Genomic DNA, 27,865 nt, shown 5'->3' on the forward strand with positions numbered 1-27,865 from the left:
TTTTTCAGATTCCTGGGTCGTAACTTACGAATACTTCCAGTACACAACACAGTAAATGCTATTAATCTTATGTGCACTATAGCAAAGGTGAGTCACCTGGGGAATATGACACATACACATATACATTTTAAGGTTTTTAACTTCCAGTTGTCACCCTTTTGAGCAAGACTGGCAAATATCTTGCTTCTGTTCCCCTGAGGGAGTTGCTGTTTCAGCATGCAACTTTTTCCCAAGCCTGAACTAAGTCTCTCAAGTCTTCTCAATTTACTTCCAGTAGCCACTACCATTTAAGACTCATTTGGGGCCAAAAGAGCATTTGGTTGGTCCTATTGGTTACTTATATCTTCATTCAAATTCTAAAGTTATAAGAGTTGGTCAGATTGCAGTCATGAACTGTCAGAGGGCAAGCATACTATCTCATGGAATGTCATCTACCAATTGTCCACTTTCTTTTCATGCTTTTTGTCCTCTGCAAAGTGTGCCCAGACACCTGAAACCCCCTAGGCAGACTTAAGTCTTCCTTACTTTTATACTTGGAACATATCCCCATTAAAGCAATTTTCATAGTATTCTACTTTTTGGCTTGCATGTTTGAAATTCCTTGGATAGAAACTAAGTATTTTCCTGTTGACTACTCTAGTAACTCACACATAGTGTTTAGCACAAAGATGATCAGGAGATTTGCTGAAAGAATGAAAGTTATTTTTAAATGTGACCTTGTAAAAATATCTTATTTCTGTAAATAATGCTGCATCTTTGTATCTTCTTCCAGACTACCTCCAAACCATACATAGATAGCATTTGCTACAGAATGATAACAGCTAAAGCTTACATCATTGAGCAAAGTCCTGTTTGGAAAACACTTCAGAAGATACAACTGAATAGTGATTCAGTTAACCCAAATTAGAGTACCAACTTAATCCTCTTCTCAAAGAATGTGAAAATAATTAGAACTGTTAAATTATAATCAAATATCTAAAGACATATTAATTTGAAATAATATGTATACAATTAAAAGTGATTTTATTTTAGGAGTTTCACTGTGAGATTTCTTTAATGCTGTTTAGCAAAGGATTGGTACATACATATATCATAAAACTCAGGTGTAGCTTCTTAGATGGACAAGTATTTAGTAGGAAATAAAAACACAGAATTTTCTAATCAGTTTCTTAAAGTCATATGTAGTTTTTTTTCCATAAAGGTAGCAAGTATTTCTAAAACTAATCTTTGCAGATGTTTTCCTATTATAACTTCTGCTGGAGAGGTGGTGATGGGACTCTGCTCCCAAAGACTCCACCTAAGCCAGGAAAAGAGAAGCTAAGAAAAAAGTCAACTGGCCTGAATTCAAAACTTTCTACTCATTTACACTGGTGTGATAGCCAACTTGACACTAGGAGTTCCGAAATGTTACATAGCATCTAACTTCAGCAGAAAATGTATCAGTATTTTTATAAGCTCACTAAAACTGTAGGAATGAATATAGACAATTCAACTACATTTTATGAAGTTACAAAATTATTAGTTTGTATTGGATTTTCAAAAATAGTATTTAGGACATATGTGGGCATTATTTACCATTAGATAACTTTAAAACAACAAAAAAACTTCTATAGTATATCATTATAGAAATTGATAAATGAGAGAAGCTACATTTATTTTTCAAGCAGTAAATTTTTACAGAAAAATTTTTATAATGGTATTAAATAAATCATAAGGGAAAATACTCTATTATTTTTTACTCTATTTTATTAAGGAAGTGGAACTTTCACTTTATCCCAATATTTTCTTCAGAGGTAGACTTTGTTTTTATTTCAATGAGTTCTTCCACTCGAGCTAGAACACTTTCAATCAAATCAAATGTGAAAAGAGCTGAATGTAGGACCTGCAATGCCAAGAAAAAGTAATGTTATTAATGCTGTCTTTAAAGCCAAACAAAGCAAAACATAGAAAAGATTTCAGGTGGAGGTAGCTCAGGAATATTTAAGACCAGGTAGAGTGGTTCACACCTGTAATTTCTGTGCTTTGGGAGGCTGAGGAGAGAGGATTACTAGAGGCCAGGAGTGGGAAACCAGCCTGAGCAACATAGTGAGACCCTGTCTCTACTAAAAATTAGGCAGGCATGGTGGTGTGCACCTGTAGTCCTGGCTAATCGGGAGTCTGAGGTGGGAGGATCACTTGAGCCCAGGGAGTTGAAGCTGCAGTGAGCCACAATCATGCCACTGCACTCCAGCTTGGGCAAGACAGCAAGATCCTGTTTCTAAAGAAAAAGGAAATAAAATTTCAGATCACCTTAAGCTGCATTTCAGGAGGCATATTAGGGATCTCTTCTCCACCTACAGTTATAGAACAAAGATCTTTAGATTTCTGGGCCTCTGTAAGAAAAGAAAAAAATCATGTGTGACACTTAAAAAACTCTCATATCAATAACAAATGTATAAGCTACTTTCATCATTCATTAACTTAAAACGTGTCAGTTATTTGTAAAAATTAAGTCCACTGTTTAACAGCTCAGGGTATACTTAAGCTATAAGCAAATAGAATGAACTATCAAAATTCTGCAACATGTGAATTAATACTTCTTTAGATAAAAAGCATTATTTTGGCATGTATAGGATTCATGAAACTATTTTCTTTAGTATATAATCAATTACAGCCATTATACTAAAAAAGACAAAATTTCTGGAAATGCCTATAAAAGCACCACCACAAATATATGGAAGAGATCACATGATTGTTATAGAATTGTTGACTTAAAAAATTCTGGATCTAAGATTTTTTTCATAATTTGTATGGATTTACTTGAGGGTGAAATGCAATACCAAAGGAATGCTACCCAAATGGAAAAGCTGTAATCCAGATTCTTAGAGCTTGAGGCTTTAAAATATATGCTTTAATTTGGTTTAAGTCTTCATTAACCTGACTTTAGGTAAATTAGCTTATAGATCTGCTAAGAATTTTAACTATAAATAAAATGGCTTAGCTGTTATGGTCTCTAAACAAGTATAAGATTTTTTAAAAGTTCTTATATTTGAATATGACAGTTGCAAAATTGGACTACTTTTTATACCTAACTGAAAACAAAATTGCACATTACCAACCTTGGCTATTTTTAATTTCTGCTTCATAATGTGCTTTTGACATATTAAGTCCTATATGAAGTGGCTTTAAGAAATTATTCTCAATATTTCCAAGTTCTGTCCATAATCCAGTCTGTTAAGAATAAAAGAATGAGTTATTTAGTTCAACAGTGATTGACTGCCTACTACTATTAAACGTGTTAAAAGCTCGCAAAATAAAAATAAATGAAACATGGCCCTTTTCACAATGGACTTCACTATTTACTAATTACATTTATTACTGTATCTAGTTATGTGAATACCAATGAAAAGAAAAATGTACTTGGGGCACTATGCTTATCACTGCACCACTTGGATAGCTCCTGGGTTTGAGATCTGTTAACTTGTTAAGATTTATGAGAAAATTATTTGAAGATAAATTCACAGACATCTCTTCCTCTATAAGCCATCCCCACAATGACTCTACCTTATTTATACCTTCATCCCATGTATGTCCTTTCAATTGATATCCTCACCACGGATCTAGTTCTAGAGGATGCTTTCCCTTTCCTACTGATGGAAACTTTTCTAATACCCAGCTAATTTGAACCTCCTTGGTGACCAAAGTAGGTGAAGATTTTATCTGTTGAGGACACCTTATTTTGTCATGTATCTTAGAGGTTTTTATTCCAAGAGCATTTTCTCTTACAGTACTTAAAGGAGAGGAGTCATGAAGTCTTAATTTTATTTTAAAAAATAGAGAAAAGAAAATCCATTGGTACTTCTGAGTGTCCAGGTACTCTTTACAAAGGAAAATGTCTTAGATAAAAAAGGGAAACTTAAGGACCCAATTTATCCTTAACTAGAATAATGAACTACTTGAGAACCTATTTTGTAATGAGCTTATTTTGACCCAAGTAGTATATAACATGTTACTTGTAGCATTCCAAATAAAATCTACACATGTCTATGAATAACTGATAAATGTCTCACATATATACTTTTCATTTCAGTGATCTTTTCTTATTTCTCCTATACTAACAGGAAAAGTATTCTAGAGAGGATCTGAAACCCTCAAAAATATGCATACCTTTTCACTCAGCATCTACAAACTTATCTTGGGGAAATAAAGATGGATGTTATAATTCTACTGCAGATGTTTTAAAAAATGTTTAGTGAAACATTAGAATTAAAATAACTCACGACAGGAGATTCATAGTAAATTGACACATTAACATAATGGAAAAACTATACAGCCATTAAAATATTGTTTTTCAGTACATATTGGTGAATGGGAAAAAAGGTTATAAAACAGTGTGATTCTTTTAGTATGATCTCATTTTCTTTTTAAAAAGAAAAAATGTACAGATGCATTAACACAAAACCTAGAAGGGAATACAGTATATCAACAATGGTGTAATTTTGATTACTATTCTTTTTTTATCTTGATTTTTAAATAATGGATGTTTTAGTTGTATATTTTTTAAATTGTTAAGTGGAAAGTTTTCTTAACCTCTCATGGCAAATTTGGGTTATATGCAGCAGGAATTTCCTTAACCAGTGTAGTCACACAGTATAACAAGCATATTACTCTTACATGCACCGACTGCTCTCATTTCTCCTATTTTTACCTCTATCCTTTTTCTTTTACCAATACATGATATTTTACATATTTATGGGTACATGTATTTGTTACATGCATAATATATATAATAATAAAGTCAGTATTTGGGGTATCCATCCTCTTGAGTATTCATCATTTCTATACATTTCATGTCCTCTCTTCTAGCTACACTGAAATATACAATATATTGTTGCTAATTATAGTCACTCTAATGTGCTATCAAGCAATACAGCTTGTCTTTTATCTAACTCTGTTTGTGCCCATTCACCAGCTTCTCTACATTTTCCCCTCCCATGCTCACAACTCTGGTATCATTCTATATTCTGTATCCACAACATCAAGTTTGTCAGCTCACACATGTGAGAATATGTGATACTGTCTTTCTGGGCCTGGCATATTTCAACATAATGACATGTAGGTCCATCCACATTGCTGCAAATAAGCTTTTATTCCTTTTTACGTCCAGCCTTTTCTTCACCATTTTGTATTCCCTGCACCCCAACTTTTTTTTTACTTTTTACTTTGCATTCACCTCTGGGTTTATAGGCAGAACTCACTGCAACCAATGGCTTTCAAGACTAGGTTACTGATGACTCTCTTACCCACTAAAGCACATTTGAACATAAAGAGTATGGAGAAAACACCTAGCTTTGACAAAAGGAAACATTTTATTATATTTACTTTTAAAAAATAAATAAAATACTAGATATGGCTGGAATCCCCTTTATTCAAGAGGCAGCCATTAGCTAAAACTTGAATGTTTTGCATTCCTAATGTATCACTTAATTTTTCATGTTTAAAAGCATATAAATGATATCATACTGTATATAACATGCTTCAGCTTCCTTTTTCTTTGTCAATCTTAAATTTTTGAGAGTTATTTATGTTGTAGCTCTAATTTCATTTTAATTGCCGCATACACATTCCATTATATGGAATTTATCCGGTTACTAAGTTTTTAGTATTTCAAAATAATGCAGCATTTACATTGCTGTATGTTTTCCTATTCACACAGGGTAAAAGTGTTTCTAGGATACTGTTTTTCAAATTATTTTTGCCATGACTCTCAGTAAAAAATAGGTTTTACATCACAACTCAACACACATTTATTTCTATAGCTGAAATAAAAGTTTTCCCTCAAATCCTTTCCACATAACACATTTAATCTTAATACTTTAATGTAGAAAAATGGAGAATAAGCGATTCAAAAATAAACATCAGAAAGATTTTTATATAATAAATGAGTGTGCTTGACTGCTCATAATGTAATTTCAGTCTAATTCACTATTGAGCCTGGTTCTTTTTATTTTTCAAAGTCAGGTCTCTGTTGTGGTATTGATTATATACAGTAAAATATAACCTTCTAGCTATACAGTTCTGAGCTTTGACAAAGATATATAGTGATATAAAGTCAAGTAACCACTGCTGCTGTAAAGACATTCCCATGACCCAGAAATTTTTGTGCCCCTTTGTAGTCAGTTTCCTCCCACCTCCAGCAACCAGCAATCTGATTTTTGTTAATGTAATTTTTGCCTTTTCCAGAATGCCGTAAGTGGAATTAAAACCCTTCGTGGCAGAAATTGACAAAATTCTAAAATTTATACAGAAAAGGTAAAGGATTTAAAAATAGCCAATACAATTTTGAAAAAGAAGAACAAAGTTGGCAGACTCACATTACTTGAGTTTAAGACTTCCTAAAAAGGAATAAAACAGAATAATTTCTTCCTATAAAGGAATCAAGACAATGTGGTATTGGTAAAAGAATATATATAGGTAAATGGAATACAGTCCAAAAATAGACCCATACTTATAAAATGATTTTTGACAAAGTTGCCAAGATAATTCAGTAAATTAAGGATAACCTTTTCTACAAATAGTGTTGAGGTCAAAATAAAAGAAGAAAAATCTCTCAACCCATATCTCACATCACATAAAAAGTTTACTTGAAATGGGTCATTGACCTAAGTGTAAAACCTAAAACTATACAATTGCTACAAGAAATTATCTTTGTGGGGGGCGTGCCCAAGATGCCTGAATAGGAACAGCTCCAGCCTCCAGCTCCCAGTGTGAGCAACACAGAAGATGGGTGATTTCTACATTTTCAACTGAGCCTCCACTGCTGATACCCAGCCAAACAGGGTCTGGAGTGGACCTCAAGCAAACTCCAAGAGACCTACAGTTGAGGGTCCTGACTGTTAGAAGAAAAACAAACAGAAAGGACACCCACACCAAAACCCCTTCGGTACGTCACCATCATCAAAGACCAAAGGCAGATAAAACCACAAAGATGGGGAAAAAGCAGTGCAGAAAAGCTGGAAATTCGAAACATCAGAGTGCATCTCCCCCTGCAAAGGAACGCAGCTCATCGCCAGCAACGGAACAAAGCTAGACCGAGAATGACTTTGACGAGTTGAGAGAAGAAGGCTTCAGTCGATCAAACTTCTCAGAGCTAAAGGAGGAACTATGTAACCAGCGCAAATAAACTAAAAACCTTGAGAAAAGATTTGACGAATGGCTAACTAGAATAACCAATGTAGAGAAGTCCTTAAAAGAACTGATAGAGATGAAAACCATAACACGAGAACTACGTGACAAATGCACAAGCTTCAGTAACCAACTCGATCATCTGGAAGAAAGAGTATCAGCGACTGAAGATCAAATGAATGAAATGAAGCGAGAAGAGAAGTGTAGAGAAAAAAGAGTAAAAAGAAATGAACAAAGCCTCCAAGAAATATGGGATTATGTGAAAAGACCAAATCTACGTCTGATTGGTGTGCCTGAAAGTGATGGGGAAAATGGAACCAAGTTGGAAAACACTCTGCAGGATATCACCCAGGAGAACTTCCTCAATCTAGGAAGGCAGGCCAACGTTCAAATTTAGAAAATACAGAGAATGCCACAAAGATACTCCTCGAGAAGAGCAACTCCAAGACACTTAATTGTCAGATTCACCAAAGTTGAAATGAAGGAAAAAATGTTAAGGGCAGCCAGAGAGAAAAGTCGGGTTACACACAAAGGGAAGCCCATCAGACTAACAGCAGATCTCTTGGCAGAAACTCTCCACGCCAGAAGAGAGTGGGGGCCAATATTTAACATTCTTAAAGAAAAGAATTTTCAACCCAGAATTTCATATCCAGCCAAACTAAGTTTCATAAGTGAAGGAGAAATAAAATCCTTTACAGACAAGCAAATGTTTAGAGATTTTGTCACCACCAGGCCTGCCCTACAAGAGATCCTAAAGGAAGCACTAAACATGGAAAGGAACAACCGGTACCAGCCATTGCAAAAACATGTCAAAATGTAAAGTCCATCGATGCTAGGAAGAAACTGCATCAACTAGCGAGCAAAATAAGCAGCTAATAGCATAATGACAGGATCAAGTTCACACATAACAGCAATATTAATCTTAAATGTAAATGGACTAAGTGGTCCAATTAAAAGACACACACTGGCAAATTGGATAGAGTCAAGACCCATCAGTTTGCTGTATTCAGGAGACCCATCTCACATGCAGACACACATAGGCTCAAAATAAAGGGATGGAGGAAGATCTACCAAGCAAATGGAAAACAAAAAAAAGCAGGGGTTGCAATCCTAGTCTCTGATAAAACAGACTTTAAACCATCAAAGATCAAAAGAGACAAAGAAAGCCATTACATAATGGTAAAGGTATCAATTCATCAGGAAGAGTTAACTATCCTAAATATATATGCACCCAATACAGGAGCACGCAGATTCATAAAGTAAGTCTTTAAGAGACTTACAAAGAGACTTAGACTTCCATACAATAATAATGGGTGACTTTAACACCCCACTGTCAACATTAGACAGATCAACGAGACAGAAAGTCAACAAGGATATCCAAGAATTGAACTCAACTCTGCACCAAGCGGACCTAATAGATATCTACAGAACTCTCCACCCCAAATCAACAGAATATACATTCTTCTCAGCACCACACTGCACTTATTCCAAAATTGACCACATAGTTGGAAGTAAAGCACTCCTCACCAAATGTAAAAGAACAGAAATTATAACAAACTGTCTCTCAGACCACAGTGCAATCAAACTAGAACTCAGGACTAAGAAACTCAATCAAAACCGCTCAACTACATGGAAACTGAACAACCTGCTCCTGAATGACTACTGGGTACATAACGAAATGAAGGCAGAAATAAAGATGTTATTTGAAACCAATGAGAACAAAGATACAACATACCAGAATCTCTGGGACACATTTAAAGCAGTGTGTAGAGGGAAATTTATAGCACTAAATGCCCACAAGAGAAAGCAGGAAAGATCTAAAATTGACACCCTAGCATCACAATTAAAAGAACTAGAGGAGCAAGAGCAAACACATAAGCTAGCACAAGGCAAGAAATAACTAAGATCAGAGCAGAACTGAAGGAGACAGAGACACAAAAAACCCTCCAAAAAAATCAATGAATCCAGGAGCTGGTTTTTTGAAAAGATCAACAAAATTGATAGACCGCTAGCAAGACTAAAGAAGAAAAGAGAGACGAATCAAATAGACGCAATAAAAAATGATAAAGGGGATATCACCACCGACCCCACAGAAATACAAACCACCATCAGAGAATACTATAAACACCTCTACGCAAATAAACTAGAAAACCTAGAAGAAATGGATAATTTCCTGGACGCTTACACTCTCCCAAAACTAAACCAGGAAGAAGTTGAATCCCTGAATAGAGCAATAGCAGGCTCTAAAATTGAGGCAATAAATTAATAGCCTACCAACCAAAAAAAGTCCAGGACCAGACAGATTCACAGCCGAATTCTACCCGAGGTACAAGGAGGAGTTGGTACCATTCCTTCTGAAACTATTCCAATCAGTAGAAAAAGAGGGAATCCTTCCTAACTCATTTTACAAGGCCAACATCATCCTGATACCAAAGCCTGACAGAGATACAACAAAAAAAGAGAATTTTAGACCAATATCCCTAATGAACATCAATGCAAAAATCCTCAATAAAATACTGGCAAACCAAATCCAGCAGCACATCAAAAAGCTTATCCACCATGATCAAGTAGGCTTCATCCCTGGGATGCAAGGCTGGTTCAACATACACAAATCAATAAATGTAATCCAGCATATAAACAGAAACAAAGACAAAAACTACATGATTATCTCAGTAGATGCAGAAAAGACCTTTGACAAAATTCAACAGCCCTTTCATGCTAAAAACTCTCAATAAATTCGGTATTGATGGAACGTATCTCAAAATCATAAGAGCTATTTATGACAAATCCACAGCCAATATCATATTGAATGGGCAAAAACTGGAAGCATTCCCTTTGAAAACTGGCACAAGACAGGGATGCCCTCTCTCACCACTCCTATTCAACATAGTGTTGGAAGTTCTGGCCAGGCAATCAGGCAAGAGAAAGAAATCAAGGGTATTCAGTTAGGAAAAGAAGAAGCCAAATTGTCCCTGTTTGCAGATGACATGATTATATATTTAGAAAACCCCACTGTCTCAGCCCAAAATCTCCTTAAGCTGATAAGCAACTTCAGCAAAGTCTCAAGATACAAAATCAATGGGCAAAAATCACAAGCATTCTTATACACCAGTAACAAACAAACAGAGAGCCAAATCATGAATGAACTTCCATTCACAATAGCTTCAAAGAGAATAAAATACCTAGGAATCCAACTTACAAGGGATGTAAAGGACCTCTTCAAGGAGAACTACAAACCACTGCTCAGTGAAATAAAAGACACAAACAAATGGAAGAACATATCATGCTCATGAATAGGAAGAATAAATTTATGAAAATGGCCATATTGCCCAAGGGAATTTATAGATTCAATGCCATCCCCATCAAGCTACCAATGACTTTCTTCACAGAATTGGAAAACACTGCTTTAAAGTTCATATGGAACCAAAAAAGACCCCACATTGCCAAGACAATCCTAAGCCAAAAGAACAAAGCTGGAGGCATCACATTACCTGACTTCAAACTATACTACAAGGCTACAGTAACCAAAACAGCATGGTACTGGTACCAAAACAGAGATACAGACCAATGGAACAGAACAGAGCCCTCAGAAATAATACCACACATCTACAGCCATCTGATCTTTGACAAACCTGACAAAAACAAGAAATGGGGAAAGGATTCCCTATTTAATAAATGGTGCTGGGAAAATTGGCTAGCCATAAGTAGAAAGCCGAAACTGGATCCTTTCCTTACTCCTTATACGTAAATTAATTCAAGATGGGTTAGAGACTTAAATGTCAGACCTAAAACCATAAAAACCCTAGAAGAAAACCTAGGTAATACCATTCAGGACATAGGCATGGGCAAGGACTTCATGTCTAAAACACCAAAAGCAATGGCCACAAAAGCCAAAATTGACAAATGAGATCTAATTAAACTAAAGAGCTTCTGCACAGCAAAAGAAACTACCATCAGAGTGAACAGGCAACCTACAGAATGGGAGAAAATGTTTGCAATCTACTCATCTGACAAAGGGCTAATATCCAGAACCTATAAAGAACTCAATCAAATTTACAAGAAAAAAACAACCCCATCAAAAAGTGGGCAAAGCATATGAACAGACACTTCTCAAAAGAAGACATCCATACAGCCAACAGACATATGAAAAAATGCTCATCACCTGCCATCAGAGAAATGCAAATCAAAACCAAAATGAGATACCATCTCACACCAATTAGAATGGCAATCATTAAAAAATTAGGAAACAACAGGTGCTGGAGAGAATGTGGAGAAATAGGAACACTTTTACACTGTTGGTGGGACTATAAACTAGTTCAACCATTGTGGAAAACAGTGTGGCGATTCCTCAAGGATCTAGAACTAGAAATACCATTCGACCCAGCCATCCCATTACTGGGTATATACCCAAAGGATTATAAGTCATGCTGCTATAAAGACACATGCACACGTATGTTTATTGCGGCACTATTCACAATAGGAAAGACTTGGAATCAACCCAAAGGTCCATCAGTGACAGACTGGATTAAGAAAATGTGGCACATATACACCATGGAATACTATACAGCCATAAAAAAGGATGAGTTCGTGTCCTTTGTAGGGACATGGATGCAGCTGGAAACCATCATTCTCAGCAAACTATCGCAAGAACAGAAAACCAAATACCACATGTTCTCATAGGTGGGAATTGAACAATGAGATCACTTGGACACAGGAAGGGGAACATCACACACCAGGTCCTATTGTGGGGGGGAGGGGGGAGGGATAGCATTAGGAGATATACCTAATGTAAATGACGAGTTAATGGGTGCAGCACACCAACATGGCTCATGTATACATATGTAACGAACCTGCACGTTGTGCACATGTACCCTAGAACTTCAAGTATAATAAAAATAAATAAATAAATAAAAAGAAATTATCTTTGTGATCCAGGTTAAAGATTTCTTAGAACCCATAAATAATGAATCATAAAAGAATAAAATTGATAAGTTGGACTCCATAAATATTAAAATTTCTGTTCTTTGAAAAATACTATTAAAACACAAGCCACAGACTGGAATATTTGCAAAAATATAACCAAAGAGTTGGTATCCATGAAAAACTTTCCTTTTATAAAAGTTGTTCTAAGTTGAAAATTATTTTCTTTCATCCTTTCAGTTTTACTTAGTAATGGAAATTCTTTTAAATCTGATTCCCAAAATGATGGGTTTTTTTTTTTTGTTTTTTGTTTTTGAAGAAGGTGTCTTGCTCTGTTGCCCAGGCTGGAGTGCAGAGGCACGATCTGAGCTCACTGCAACCTCCACCTCCCGGGTTCAAGCAATTCTCCTGCCTCAGCCTCCAGAGTAGCTGGGATTACAAGCGCCTGCTACCCTACCCAGCTAATTTTTTTCTATTTTTAGTAGAGATGGGGTTTCGCCATGTTGGACTGGCTGGTCTCAAACTCCTAACCTCAGGTGATCTGCCCGCCTCGGCCTCCCAAAGTGCTGGGATTACAATGGTCAAGTTTTATAATCATTCATTGGTAAGGAATCTAGAGCTTAAGATTTTTTTTCAATTTCCATTTCTATTTAAGATTCAGGGATGCAGGTTTGTTACAGGGGCATATTGCGTAAGTTGTTCGTTTCTCTAAGATAAAACATATCCATGAAATATTTGCAGAGCCGGATGACTTCTATACGAATGAGAAGAAAGGAGAAACCCGGGTCTTGTTCGTGTCTTTTTATTTCTTCATTACCATCATTGACTGTATTCTTTGCAGGGTTCCTAACTGTTCTGGCAGTAAATTTCACTTTAGCGTAGAACTGCCTAGTCTTCCTTTTGTGAGATATGCTACAGTGAATTTTGAAATGTATAGTTTTAAGCCTTAGAACTGGAAAGATTTCAGAACTGTTACATCACTGAGCCTCCTTGAGTATGAAATTAAAAGCAGGTATTTGTGAACATTACAAATGCTTAATTATTACAACTATTTTAAAACTCTTAATTTACTTTTTCTAGACATTGATAGATTTTAAGAAATCTTAAAATGTGATTTCTTTGTAGTATTTATTATTTCTTTAAAAAAGATCTGGTAACCTTAACATGAGAAAGAGAAAAAATATTCTCACAGCTTCTTCACTCCTACATGCTTCTAAAAATATTACAGTTTATCATCTGAAAAATTTGTGGAATTATGCCAAACAGAATATGTAAAAAATTTCTTTAGCCTACTTTTGGCATGTGTTTTTATTACCCGAAGTTTTATGATTATGGGCTGTTGCCATTGAAAACAGCTAAAGTTTTAACATTTAAAGATCTAGATTCATCAAAGATCAAAAAAGACAAAGAAGGGCATTACATAATGTTAAAGGGATCAATGCAACAAGAAGAGCTAACTATCCTAAATATATAGGCACCCAATACAGGAACACCCAGATTCATAAAGCAAGTTCTTAGAGACCTACAGAGACTTAGACAAATCTGACAAAAACAAGCAATGGGGAAAGGACTCCCTATTTAATAAATGGTGTTGGGAAAACTGGCTAGCCATATGCAGAAAACTGAAACTGGACCCCTTCCTTACACCCTATACAAAATTTAACTTGAGATGGATTAAAGACTTAAATGTAAAACCTAAAACCATAAAAACCCTAGAAGAAAACCCAGGTAATACTATTCAGGACATAGACATGGGCAAAGACTTCATGACTAAAACACCAAAAGAAATGGCAAAAAAGCCAAAACAGACAAATGGGATCTAATTAAACTAAAGAGCTTCTGCACAACAAAAGAAACTATCATCAGAGTGAACAGGCAACCTACAGAATGGGAGAAAATTTGTGCAATCTATCCGTCAGACAAAGGGCTAATATCCAGAATCTACAAGGAACGTAAACAAATTTATAAGAAAAAAAAAAACCCATCAAAAAGTGGGCAAAGGATATGAACAGACACTTCTCAAAAGAAGATATTTATGTGGCCAACAAACATTAAAAAAAGCTCATTATCACTGCTCATTAGAGAAATGCAAATCAAAACCACAATGAGATACCATCTCACACCAGTTAGAATAGCGATCATTAAAAAGTCAGGAAACAACAGCTGCTGGAGAGGATATGGAGAAATAGGAACGCTTTTACACTGTTGGTGGGATTGTAAACTAGTTCAAGCATTGTGGAAGTCAGTGTGGCGATTCCTCAAGGATCTAGAACCAGAAGTACCATTTGACCCAGCAATCCCATTACTGGGTATATACCCAAAGGATTATAAATCATTCTACTATAAAGACACATGCACATGTATGTTTACTGTAGCACTATTCACAATAGCAAAGACTTGGAACCAACCCAAATGCCCATCAATGATAGACTGGATTAAGAAAATGTGGCACATATACACCATGGAATACTATGCAGCCATAAAAAAGGATGAGTTCATGTCCTTTGCAGGGACATAGATGAAGCTGGAAACCATCATTCTCAGCAAACTAACACAGGAACAGAAAATCAACCACCACATGTTCTCACTCATAAGTGGGAGTTGAACAATGAGAACACAGGGTGGGGAACATCACACACTGGGGCCTGTCAGGGCTCGGGGGATAGGGGAGGGATAGCATTAGGAGAAATACCTAACATAGATGACGAGATGATGGGTGCAGCAAACCACCATGGCACGTGTATACCTATGTAACAAACCTGCACGTTCTGCACGTGTATCCCAGAACTTAAAGTATTAAAAAAAAACCAAAACTTAAATGAGCACCCAAAATATGAATTATATAGAATTTTCTGTATGTGTATTTATTATACAACATATAGTTTTTTTTCCTAAATGAAAAGCACACACACACACTCAACAATTTTAAAATTCCTGATACTTACCTGTGCACTTTGCCATCTCATTGTTTCTCTTGTCCCAGCTTTCATTCTACATATTATAATTACAAACTTTTTAGAAAAAAAGATGAGTGAACAGATGGATGGGAAAGGATGAGTATATAGGACAGAAGGTAAGGGATAACATGATTATGAGATATGTATTAGAATAAATTATTATAATTCAAAACAACTAATAATTATTTAAAGATACTCACCAAATAGATAATATTTGGTATAAAAACTAAGTTGGTTTTACTAGTAAAGATGGGAGCATGTTTGTACTATGATATTCAAGAAAAGTTATGTGAAATTCAAGAGTAAGAGAAGGTGCCTGAAACTTGAGCAAGGAGATACAAGAGGCATGAAATAGTAGGGTGAGGAGGGATGGCTTCTGAAGAGAGTAAGTCAGTTGACAGTAACCCAAAATAGCAAGAAAAGAAATGGATTATTATTCAATTATGAATCACTTTGTTGTCTTTGTATTTGAATGTGATTCTCTCAAATCTTCCTGTTCATATTTCTGTGTGTCTGCTTTTCATCTAATTACCCTCTTAGCACACTTAAGTGCTCAAAAATAGGTACTGGTAGGAGTCCTTTTGAATAAAATGCCCCATATTTCAGCATCACCAGACCATCATTTTGTTTTTTTGTTTTTTTTGAGACGGAGTCTTGCTCTGTCGCCTGGGGGGAGTGGGGTGGCGTGATCTCGGTTCACTGCAAGCTCCACCTCCCGGTTCATGCCATTCTCCTGCTTTAGCCTCCCGCCTGAGTTTTTTTTTGTATTTTTAGTAGAGAAGGGGTTTCACCGTGTTAGCCAGGATGGTCTCGATCTCCTGACCCCGTGATCCGCCCATCTCGGCTTCTCAAAGTGCTGGGATTACAGGCGTGAGCCACCACGCCCGGCCCATTTTGTTTTTTCTTTAACCAAATCTTCCAAAAACTCAGAAACTGTCATTCATTTTTTATTAACCACAGTAGACATATTTGCCTCTCAATTATACACACGACCTATTGTCATTGCACTTGGGAGAAATGTTTCCAAGATAGATAGGCTCTTAAGAGCCTAAAAGATGTCAGGTTGTCACCTTCAACTGGGTTTTTGCTAATTTCCCTGGTATAATTCTTATGGTAACTGCTAAAGCAATAATTTGGAATATTTGATCCCTTAGAAAAATTGTTAAAAACCATTAAATAAGAGATGCCTGTTGGCTGGGCGTGGTGGCGCACACCTGTAATGCCAGCACTTTGGGAGGCTGAGGAGGGAGAATCACTTGAGGTCAAAAGTTTGAGACCAGCCTGGGCAACATGATGAAACCCAATCTCTAGTAAAAATACAAAAATCAGCTGGTGTGGTGGTGCCTGGCTGTAGTCCCACCTACTCGCGAGGCTGAGGCAGGAGAATCGTTTGAACCCAGGAGGTGGACGTTGCAGTGAGCAAAGATTGTGCCACTGCACTCCAGCCTGGGCGACAGAGTGAGACTCCGTCTCAAAAAAGAAAAAAAAGAAGTGCCTGTAATCCCAGCACTTTGGGAGGCTGATGTGGGAGGATTGTTTAAGCTGGGGAGTTTGAGGCTGTAGTGAGTCGTGACTGTGCCACTGTACTCCAGCCTGGGCAACACAGTGACGCACTGTCTCTTTGAGAAAAAAAAAAAAAGCAGTCCTACAGGCTGGCTGTATCCTTTTCCTTACCAGAAAATATACATGCCAAACAAAAGTGAGGAATCATCTATGGATAGTACAGCAGACACTGCACAATGCTAAACTGCTCTCAAGTCTTCCCTCTCTAGGCAGAGACCAATCTGCTGCCTTTGTATGACTCTGTGTTCCATATCTAACACATCTATCAATCCTAATCAGCAAGATTCCCTTTGTTTTTGTCAGGCAAGTCAGATAATCTCTCAAGTATGTATAGCCTTTCTTGATTACTAAAAAAATAAAAACTTATACCCTACCCTAAGGCCACCTTCCTGAAGTCTCAGGGCCTCTACTGCTGCTGAATTTTATATTGTAGCTTTTCAATTTTTATCACAAGCTCCTTCAGGAATTAGGATTTAGTTTGTGATTTAGAAAGTTCTGGCCACTGCCTGGGGTCATAGCTATTTCTACCACTTTCCAGATGTTTGCCCTTGTGCAAGTTAATGATCTTTTTTCACCTACATTATCTATGAAAAGTAAAAAATAAAGAGTCCTTTTCTTGGCTGTTCATGGTGGCTCATGCCTGGAAGTTACCCCAGCACTTTGGGAGACCGAGGTGGGAGGATCTCTTGAGCCCAGGAGGTCAAAGCTGCAGTGAGCCATGATTATACTACTGTAATCCAGCCTGGGCAAGAGAACGAGACCCTCTCTGAAGAATAAATGATATGTAGCACTTGGGCAGAATAGTGGTTGTCCCTGACAGGGGTGAGTGGCGCAATGAAGTCAGAATTAACTGGGAAGGGGCATGAGGAACCTCTTGTGATGTTGGAAATGTTCTATATTGATATGGGTTTTAGTAATATAGATCTATGCATTAGTTGAAATTCAGTGAATATACACTTAAAATTTGAACATTTCATTACGTAAATTTTACCTTAAAGAAAAACTACAGACAAATACTTAATTTAATGAAAAACATGCTGAAATATTTAGGAGAAAGTATGCTGATGTCTGCAGTTTACTTTGAAATACATCAAAAAACAAGATAGACGGAGTGATAGAGGGTGGAGTGATAGATACATGATGAAGTCAGTATAGCAGAATCATAGACTCTAGGTGGTGGGTAAACCAATGACCACTATAAAATTCTTTCAACTTTGCTGTACATTTGAAAGTTTTCACAACAAAATGTTAAAAAAAAAAAAAAAAAAAAAAATAGCACCTGACACAGAGTAAGCACTAGTCAATGATGGCAAATAGCTATTTTCAGCTGCAGAGGGATGAACAGGGGGTCAAATCACTGAATCTACTGTAGATCTGTCAGGAAGGAAAGAGACTGCTACTTTTCCCATAAACTTTCATCCCAAATCACAATTTACCTAATTTAAAAAAAAAGTTTTTCTTTGGCATCTTTATATAAAAATCAATTACTAAAAAAAAAAAAACCAATTAACACCACATGATTCAGGCAGTTCTAGCTAATAGAGGTGACACATATAGGGAAAGCAATTATCAGAACAGGGTAGAAAGAGAAGATAAAAAGCAAATATAATTTTACTGTATGACAAATCTCCCTCAAATAGTTTTCTATTTATTGAATACTTCTAATGATGTGCTATTTTTAAAAAATCCAACTTCCTAAACATTACTTAAAAAGTGCTATTAAATTCTGTTTTAGTGCTGAAAATGCCTCAATTTGTCATGTCTGATGAGGCAATATTAAAATATCAGATGATTTTATATAGCTCATGAGCTAGAGGTGGAGAAAACTGAACAAGACACCCATATGTACATTGAGCTCCACAAGGTTAGTTGACTTAGGACCTGCAACTTATCTACCCAACAGAACGAAGTGCTTTCAGCAAGAAAACAGACATACAATAGGAAATGGAAAGGGAAAGGAAAGCTGGATGTGGTGTGGTAAATGCTCCTGGGAATTAACTTCAGGTTTCAGATTAATTGTTGGAACTCTTCCTGGCCTTTATAGCTGGGTAAGATATTAAATATTGGCTTTAGGTACTGAATATCTGAAACATTCTTTATGCCTTTTGAATATACTCACAGTTTCTTTTCAAATACTCCACTTACTTGATTGTCATTTTCATTATCTTTGATAACCAAATACCTCAATAAATTTAATGAAGCCATAATCCTGTTAATTGAAAATACATGTTACTTACAGTATGGTTTTATATAGTCAACAGAAATCTCAATTAATAAGCTAAAACTTTGGGCATATTTTTATAATTAGGTTTGCCAATAGAAACTATTTCCATTAATATCTTTTTGAGTAGTAATAACTTATCACTCTTGTTTTCCATTGAAGTTCAAATCATACAATTGTGAAAATTATTATCCTTGTTTTAAAAAAGTGTTATCTTTAGTATTTGAGAGCATCATCTCTTGCTTTCTGAATTTTAAGATTCCTTTTTAAATGCTTTTAACCATTTCTCAATATCCATTCCAGCATACTGAAACTGAAATTATATGTTCTATATGAAAAAAAAATGACCTGGAAAACAATAAAACAACAAAATCTAAACACATAAATTACATACATACACAGATTTTTAGTTTTAAGTCACAAATGCTGTCATTGCAAATTTCTGTGGAACGCTGGGTACATAAAAGCTATCAAATCCTGGTGTTGGTCATTCACCTAGAAAGAGGAGCTTTTTATTTTGTTTCTACACATTATCAAATCACTTATATATGAAAAATCTTTATGTAACTTAATGAATTAGCCATAAATCATAAAATCACAGGAAAAGACATTTTATTACTTTAGGTTCCCTAAGCAGATGTTTCCCATTTTATTCTGAATTCACTATGTGAACTTCAGTAATGGTCACCTCACCTATCTGAGTTTTGCAGTAAATCTGTTTCCGCACCCTCTGGAAGAAAAAGTACCAAATCAAGAAGGGAAACCAACTGTGGTCCTGTAAACCATTTGTTGTTATGTGTTCTCTGAAAAACAACGAAAAATTGAGAAAGGCTTTAAATAATAGCTTGATAATTCATGTGTTTTTCTAATACCTTGACACTACGAAAATAAAGAATTGCACATTTAAAATATATTTTTTAACTTTAATTTCCATACTTTCATTCACTTCCCAGACACCAGGAACAAACCCTGCCAGTTTGAGAACACTGGTCACTCTGTTTTCCATGTAGAATTACTGAGTACTCACAAACAGAAGAGACTTAAGTTTCCATTCATTTTTCAGAAGCATATAACAAAACAAAAAGAAGCCACAATATCAGCTAAAAGAGGCCCAGAGTGATGACTCACACCTGTAATCCCAGCATTTTGGGAGGCCAAGGCAGGTGGATCACTTGAGCTCAGGAGTTCAAGACAAGCCTGGGCAACACGGTGAAACTCCATCTCTACAAAGTCAAAATTCAGCCAGGTGCAGTGGTGGGCACCTGCAGTCCCAATTACTCAGGAGGCTGATTTGGGAGGACTGCTTGAGCCCAGGAGGTGGAGGTTGCAGTGAGCTGAGATCGTGCCACTGCACCCAACCTGGGTGACAGGAGTGAAACCCTGTATGAAAAAAAAAAAAAAAAAGCTCAAAGAATACAATTTAAACTTACAGTTAACAAAATTTCCAAATTCAGAGTTTTTAAAACATAGTAGAAATAGGGGAAAAAATATGCCTTAATATTTAAGTAATAGTAATTAATACTAGAGATAGAGCAATAACTCACATTAAATGTATTCTACATATGAATAAATATACCCTACAAAATAAATTGGCAATTGACACTTTGGCTATGTTCTTACCTTTAATGACATGTCAATTTGATTTTTGATATTTTGAATAATAAAAGCCTCCACACCAGAGTGATTACTTGTATTCAATAAGCACCTTGAAAGCAAAAATTACAATACATGTGAAATTATTCTGGATGGCATTAGAATTAAATGGTGATAAAAGTCTTACAAATTCAAAGAGGCCATGTGTTACTTCTAGGAATAAAAACCCCACAGTAATGGTAATTAGCAAGGTGATCAACCAATTACGAAGCCACCTGTAATAGTTATTGTTCTCACTAAATGGTAACTTATTTTTTTATTTTTATTTTTTTTAGACAGAGTCTCACCCTGTTGCCCAGGCTGGAGTGCAATGGCACAATTTCGGCTCACTATAACCCCTGCCTCCCAGTTCAAGTGATTCTCCTGCCTCAGCCTCCCGAGCAGCTGGGATTTCAGGTGCCAGTCACCATGTCTGGCTAATTTTTTATATTTTTAGTAGAACGGGGTTTCACCACGTTGGCCAGGCTTGTCTCAAACTCCTGACCTCGTGATCCGCCCGCCTCAGCCTCCCAAAGTCCCGGGATTACAGGTATGAGCCACCGCACCTGGCCCATAAATTCTTATTTATAACTGGATCTTCCAACAAGCCATTTCTATCAAACCAAATTTGAATATTTTTATGCCCATAGTTACAATAATTTAACATGGCAAGAAAGGACACTAACATAATAGTCTAAAAAATCCCCAAATTCTTTCCTGTGAAAGTAGTCTAGTGCTAGAGTAGCTTAATTGCGCAAAAAAAAAAAAAACTAGGTATGACTAGCTTAAGAAAAAAAGGGGATTTATTGGTAGAGCTACAGATAGAATAGAATAGGAAAGCTAGTATAATACCTAAGAATTGAGATTTCATAAACTTGCTCTTACTGTCAATAGAACAACAAGAAAAGATAGGATCAAGAGTGTTGGCTGGGCATGGTGGCTCACGCATGTCATCTCAACACTTTGAGAGGCTGAGGTAGGTGTGAATCGCTTGAGCCCAGGAGTTTGAGACCAGCCTGGGTAACATGGAAAAATCTTGTCTCCACAAAAAAATTAGTTGGGCATGATGGCATGCACCTGTAGTCCCAGCTACCTGGGAGGCTGAGGTGGGAGGATAACCTGAAGCTGGGAGGTCAAGGGTCAAGGCTGCAGTGAGCCATGATCACACTGCTGCACCCCCACAAAAACAACAGTGCTAATACTGGCCAATCCCAAGTAAGACATTTTAGCAAATCCAGCCTGCTGCCCAATTTTATCAATAAAGTTTTACTGGAACACACCCATCCCCAATACAAAGTCAACATTGAGCAGTTGCAACAGAGACTGTATAGCCCATAAAACCTATATTTATCATTTGGCTCTTCACAGAAAATTAGCAAGTTTACCAATCTTTAGTGAGTTGCTAGAATCTTATCCACCTCAAAGAGCACTATTAGTAAGCTCTTACTATTAACATAGTGCATAGCCTATCAAAGTTGTAATTCCAAAGCCATCAATTTCAACTGTGAGTAATGGAGATTAGTGACATACATAAAGTTCTAGCAGGAGCATCATCCCAGTTTAATTATTTTTAGGTCTATTTCAAATTTAGAGTATTCCAATTGATTGAACTGCAATATATACTATTAGTCATACAAAATATAGACATATATAGTATGTATCTGAAATATTTGATTAACCCTTTCTCTAGCCATCACTGAGAATGTATAATATGGCTTCCAACCAGAGTTGAATTACATGTAAAACATACCGACACACTATGCCCTAAAACAATTACATGGCATTAACATCATTTTTAATCAACCACACACTTAGCAATTAGCCATGCTTGATACATACCTAAATAATGTATATTTGCCTTGTGAATCCAACTTGTTAATATACAGCTGAAGCATAGCTAAACTCTTTTTCCTCTAAAATGGAACAAACAATATTATTATATCAAATGAATAAAGATTGCCCAGACTTCATCACTATCCATTTCATGCATGTAATAAATCCACACTTGTACCTCCTAAATATATAAAAATTTTACAAATTAAAAATTTTAAAAAGAAGATTAAATTATTTGTCAAATTTTCTCATTGTAACTCATTATTCTTTAGTCTCCAAACATTTACATACCAGTGTCTCAATGGGGCAAAGTGTCATTACTTTCACTAAGCCCTGGAAATAAAAAAATGTAAAATTCAGATGTAAACAGATTATACTGACTGCAAACAAACAACTACAATACATCAATAGGTTACTAAAAATTCAGAGAAGTGAGGGTAGCAGATTTAAAAGTGAAGTAAATTAATTTTTCCCTAAGCCTTCCATTCCAGAAAGCTAACTACAATTGATTTTTTAAGTGATATTGAGTAGAGTGTCACAAAGCGTACTTTTAAAAGCAAATGATAATTTTCAATTATGTCTACAGTGGCAAGAAAATGAAATCAAACCCACAGAAATATAATTTATTAATTAAAAACAATCAAACAATATGTTAACAAAAACCATGTTTTTCTATTTAAGTATCAGGAAAACCAGTTCCCACACTGAAATCTAAGGATGTCCTTGGATATCATAACAAAGAGTACTGGGCAAAATAAACCATAGGAGGGAAAAACAAAATGTATATTAGTCTTTATGGTAATGAGTCAGTGGATGCCTTGGATGGAGTCCTGAGAACTTGAGTTATGAGAAACATAAAGGAGCTTCATTTTCCAAGATCCCTACAGAAATAAAGTACTGAAAGAAGAAAGTTACGCTTTTCTACTGGATGCTGTGCTATCTATAATGGTGGCCTCTAATAGCTATCCATGTTTAAACAAATTAAAATTTAAATTTAAAACTCAGTTCCAGCTGGGCGCAGTGGCTCACGCCTGTAATCCCAGCACTTTGGGAGGCGGGCGGATCACAAGGTCAGGAGATCGAGACCATCCTGGCTAACACGGCGAAACTCAATCTCTACTATAAATACAAAAATATTAGCCGGGCGTGGTGGTGGGCGCCTGTAGTCCCAGCTACTCAGGAGGCTGAGGCAGGAGAATGGTGTGAACCCGGGAGGTGGAGGTTGCAGTGAGCCGAGATAGTGCCACCGCACTCCAGCCTGGGTGACAGAGCGAGACTCCGTCTCAAAAAAAAAAAAATAACACACACAAACACACACAAAACAACTTAGTTCCTTAGTCACATCTCAAGTGTTCAGTTTGGTTAGTGGCTTTCATATTGTCAAAGTTCTACTGGACAGCATTACACCAGAGTTTTCAAAGGTTGCAGAGAAGAGAGTGGGAAAGGAATCAGAAAAGACCTTACTTTAAGTTCAGAACAGGCAAAGGGCTATTTTCAATATTAGAATACATATTTTATTTACCTGAGGTACTGTAAGAAAACTCTTGATTTCTAAGTACTGGTAAAGTAGACTACTGTCTTCTATTCTCAATAAACTATTCTCCAGCAGCTCCTACAGATTAAAATATATGCAGATACATATATAGTGAAGTCAACAGCTGTTATTTGTTGACAAGACTATGTATTTAAGTTATAATGGGAACAAACATCTTACCAATCCTTTGGAGATAACAGACTCTTCTGTTCTGAAAAATAATATTATAATTTATCATGAATTTGTAAACTATTTTAGAAGGATACTTCATCTGATGAAAAACACAGCAAAACTTGAAATTTTAACACTTTTAAAATGCGTATCATTAAGGAGAAATTCTGTTGAAGAACTTGATCAAAAGTTTTAATCCATCTTTGATCTGTCTTTTGGTTTGGCTAAGACCACTAAATCTGACCAAAATAAATCTATTCAGGGATTATTTCCTAACTTCAAAACGATAGATCTCCAACAGCAAGCGCTAAGAAACTAACTATACCTGATATAACCAATGCTATATATTCCATTTGATTGTTCTGTAAAATCTTTCCAATTCTTTTTATTCAAAAAAAGATTCAATGACTATGCAGTCTGGAAATCTCAAGAATATAGGACTTAAGATTCAAAACAATACATACTATCACTGTATGAATAACAGAAACTAAATGTAATGAATATAAAATCATTAACACATACAAAATACAGCAAATTTACAGAGTTAGTAACTACTTGTGCCAGGAGACCCTTGGAAATTCCTGCCTTGTATGCTGAAGATTTGCACATTGCCATGTTACAAATCTTCCTTCACCTGGTAAGAGATGGGATTGATAAACTGTCACTAGTGTTCCAGGAGGATAATTGCAAAGCCCTAACTGATCTCAGGGGATAATTTAAACATGTTACATGTTATAGTGAAAGAAAACAAAGCATACAGTTTTGCGAAATTCTTTAATTTCTGTCTAGAAATTATGTATACTTGTTACTCTGTAATTTCCTTTTTTTTTCTTTCGAGACAGGGTCTTATTCTGTTGCCCAGGCTGGACTGCAGTGGTGTGATCTCTGCTCCCTGCAGCCTAGACCTCCGCGGTACAGGCAATTCTTTCACCTCAGCCTCCCAAGTAGCTGGGACAACGGGCATGCGCCACCACACCTGGCTAATTTTTCAGATTTTTTGTAGAGAGAGAGACTGGCCTCGAACTCCTGGGGTAAAGCAATCCTCTTGCCTTGGTCTCCCAAGGTGCTGGGATTACAGGCGTGAGCCACCATGCCTGGCCTTTTTTTTTTTTTTTTTTTTAAATAGAAAGTCCTGCTGCTTAGCACCTCAAACGAGAAAAGTTGTAATTAAATGATATCACTGTCAATAATCTCAATTATAAAAAGTGGAAGTCAAGACACCTCCTTCCTTTTGATGCAATTCACAGACTGTGTCCATGAAGGAAAAATACGGATGAATGTCTTTTATTGACTGCCCTTCCTTAAGATGGAGGAGGATGCAGTAGGGTAGGGGTGTTTTAATTACCAACTTTTGGAATAAGGGAAGAAACCTTAGAAAGAGATGACTGGAAAAGCCCTTAAGACAAAATCTTAATACTGTCTTAGGTTTAAAATAAAAGAGACTTTGGTGTAAAACCTCTTTGACTCATTTCTGTCTCTCTCGTGAATTATTTGCCAAGCTGTTCTATAAAATAACCAATTAATTAATTAGAGCCTAGCAAAGAGAAGGCAGTCTCTGCTGATCTTAACAAGGACTATTTTAACACTATTTCATTTTGAGATACCATCTAAATGATCTTACCTTTGCAAAAAGACTTCAATATGCCCCATATTAAACTGCAAAAGGTACAATGGGCTAAAATAGAAACAAAACAAATATATATATAATACACACACAGAGATGTACGCACATACATACTGTTATGGGTTGGATTGTATCTCCCCCAAAAAACATATGTTAGAGTCCATACCTCCAGTACCTCAGAATCTGACCTTATTTGGAGATAGGGGTTTTTATGGAGGGAATCAATTTAAAGTGAGATTATTAGGGTGGGCCCTAATCCAATATGACTGTTGTCCTTATAAAAAAGGAAAGTTTGGAGACAGACACAAGCACACAGGGAGAACAGCATATGAACATGAAGGCAGAGAACAGGATAATGCATCTACAAGCCAAAGACCATCAAAGATTGCGAGCAAATCACCAGAAGCCAGGGGAGAGGAATGGAGAAGATTCTCCTTCACAACCTTCAGAAGGAGCCTCCAGAACTATGAGACAAACTATTTCTGTTATTTTAACCATCCAGTTGGTAGCACTTTTTTACAGGAGCCCTAGCAAATCAATACACATATGCTGTATAAGTTATTTTGGTGATAGACTGTGATGCTTAAGAGTACAGGCTCTGGGGTCAGACAGAGCTGTCTGAATCCCACCTTATGCCACAAAGTAGTTAGATCTTCGGTGGTATATTAACCTGTCTAAGCCTGTTATTTTCATCTGTAAAATGAAAGAATGCTCTATTTCACAGGCTTATTATAAGGATGAGATAATGCATATAAAGTTATTAGCATAATGTTTCATACATGGTGCACATGCAAATGATAGCCATTATCGCAACATTTACATACAAATATACTCCTAGGTATATTCATAAATATACAAACTCACACAAACACCCAATGCTTAGAGACAAAAACACAATCCTTATTATCACAGAACTCAAAGTCCAGAAGATATTACATTATAAAATTATATATTTAAAAAATAATTTTAACGAACATTGTGGGAAAAGAAGACAAGGTCAAGGTAATTATAATGGAAGGATTCAACCTAAATTGGGTGGTGAGTGAAGGCTTTGCTCAGAAAGTGACATTTAAGGATAAAGATAATTTTAAGCATATACAAAGGCCAAATAGCTGGAAAACGCATAACATTTAAACAAGAAACAAAAGAAGGTCTGTGTCACTGGCGCATAGCAAACAAGAGGAAAGGTGGTAGGAGATGAATCAGGTCAATCAAGCAGGGAACAGACCAAGCATAAGTTTGTCTCAGAAGTTATGCAAAGGCATTAAGACATTATTCTTAAAGCAATACGAAGCCACTGGAGGGTTTTCAGTAAGGGACTTCTTTTAAGGCTTCACTTTCTGGTATGTTGAGAATGTGTTAAATTAAAAGGCAGTCGAAGTGGATATATTAATATCCACTTAGGATTACAGCAGTAATCCAGTGAAAAGATGATGATACCCCTGGGTACCTGGCTAGTTCCAGGGTGGTCTCAAAAGCTTCAAAACCAAGCCCAGTTTATCATCTTCTGATTCTTGTCCCCACCATTCCCTTACACCTATTTCAACATCCCCCACTTTCATTACTTGTCTACTGCTATCTTTAACAGATTATAGCTGGGACCATTCTTATTAAAAATAGCCTTTATTATTTATTTAAAATGTATTAGTGTGTTAATATGCATATATTGGACATTAGATAGATGAGAATTTTATGAAACTCCTTTTGGAATACATGAATAAACCAAACACTAACTCTTACCTTAAGACCATTGGAAGCTGATCAATACGGATGCCCTGTACAAATACTAGATATGCCAGAGAAGCCATTGAGTCTGCTAACTGTTTATCTTCTTCTTCTTCAAATTCAAGGTAATTCCAAGTTCTCTTTTTCCTTCCATGATTAAAAATCATTTTGGGGAAAGGGTGTCCAATTGCTGATAAAAAACCCTATGAAATGGATAAAAAAGGAAATCGTAGCACACAGACTCTAAGATGCCCCCTGCCCCGTTTTCAGACTCCATATTCTCACCAAGGGGAGTGTAATCACTCCCTTTGAGCATAAGTGGGACCTACGAGACTTGCTTTCAACCAACAGAATATGCCAAGATATCACTCCCATGATTAGATTATAAGACAAAAGTGAAGGGGTTTCTACAGAAGTAATTAAGGTCCCAAATCAGTTGATTTTGAGTTATTCAGAAAGGAAACCATCCTGGGTGGCCCTAACTTAATCAGGTAGATTTTTAAAGGGGGTCCAGGCCTTCC

At 36.2% G+C, this 27,865-nt stretch overlaps 2 protein-coding genes across 7 annotated transcripts in view; one reads left to right on the plus strand and one right to left on the minus strand.

Annotated features, from left to right (window-relative positions):
* C1H1orf146 (chromosome 1 C1orf146 homolog) overlaps positions 1-1,029 on the plus strand; it is a 38,171-nt gene extending 37,142 nt beyond the window's left edge. For both annotated transcript variants that reach the window (XM_017944672.3, XM_003892196.4), the window contains exons 5-6: positions 9-87; positions 773-1,029. In XM_017944672.3, the coding sequence (XP_017800161.1) occupies positions 9-87; positions 773-907 (214 nt within the window). In that variant the 3' untranslated portion in view covers positions 908-1,029. The remainder of the gene's footprint in view (positions 1-8; positions 88-772) is intronic.
* Positions 1,027-27,865, minus strand: part of GLMN (glomulin, FKBP associated protein) — a 60,057-nt gene continuing 33,218 nt past the window's right edge. For 2 of the 5 annotated variants that reach the window (XM_017944666.3, XM_003892198.5), the window contains 12 exons: positions 27,360-27,547; positions 25,617-25,670; positions 24,005-24,035; positions 23,813-23,902; positions 22,582-22,623; positions 22,297-22,370; positions 20,446-20,530; positions 19,519-19,628; positions 18,750-18,813; positions 3,099-3,210; positions 2,290-2,372; positions 1,027-1,882 (listed from right to left, as the gene is read on the minus strand). In XM_017944666.3, coding sequence (XP_017800155.1) covers positions 1,766-1,882; positions 2,290-2,372; positions 3,099-3,210; positions 18,750-18,813; positions 19,519-19,628; positions 20,446-20,530; positions 22,297-22,370; positions 22,582-22,623; positions 23,813-23,902; positions 24,005-24,035; positions 25,617-25,670; positions 27,360-27,547 — 1,050 coding nt within the window. In that variant the 3' untranslated portion in view covers positions 1,027-1,765. Of the gene's footprint in view, positions 1,883-2,289; positions 2,373-3,098; positions 3,211-18,723; positions 18,814-19,518; positions 19,629-20,445; positions 20,531-22,296; positions 22,371-22,581; positions 22,624-23,812; positions 23,903-24,004; positions 24,036-25,616; positions 25,671-27,359; positions 27,548-27,865 lie in introns of all 5 variants that reach the window. The other 3 variants (XR_650566.4, XM_017944668.3, XR_004176203.1) reach the window with 3 other exon arrangements.

Source organism: Papio anubis, chromosome 1 (genome assembly GCF_008728515.1).
Source record: "Papio anubis isolate 15944 chromosome 1, Panubis1.0, whole genome shotgun sequence".
Classification (NCBI taxonomy): domain Eukaryota; kingdom Metazoa; phylum Chordata; class Mammalia; order Primates; family Cercopithecidae; genus Papio; species Papio anubis.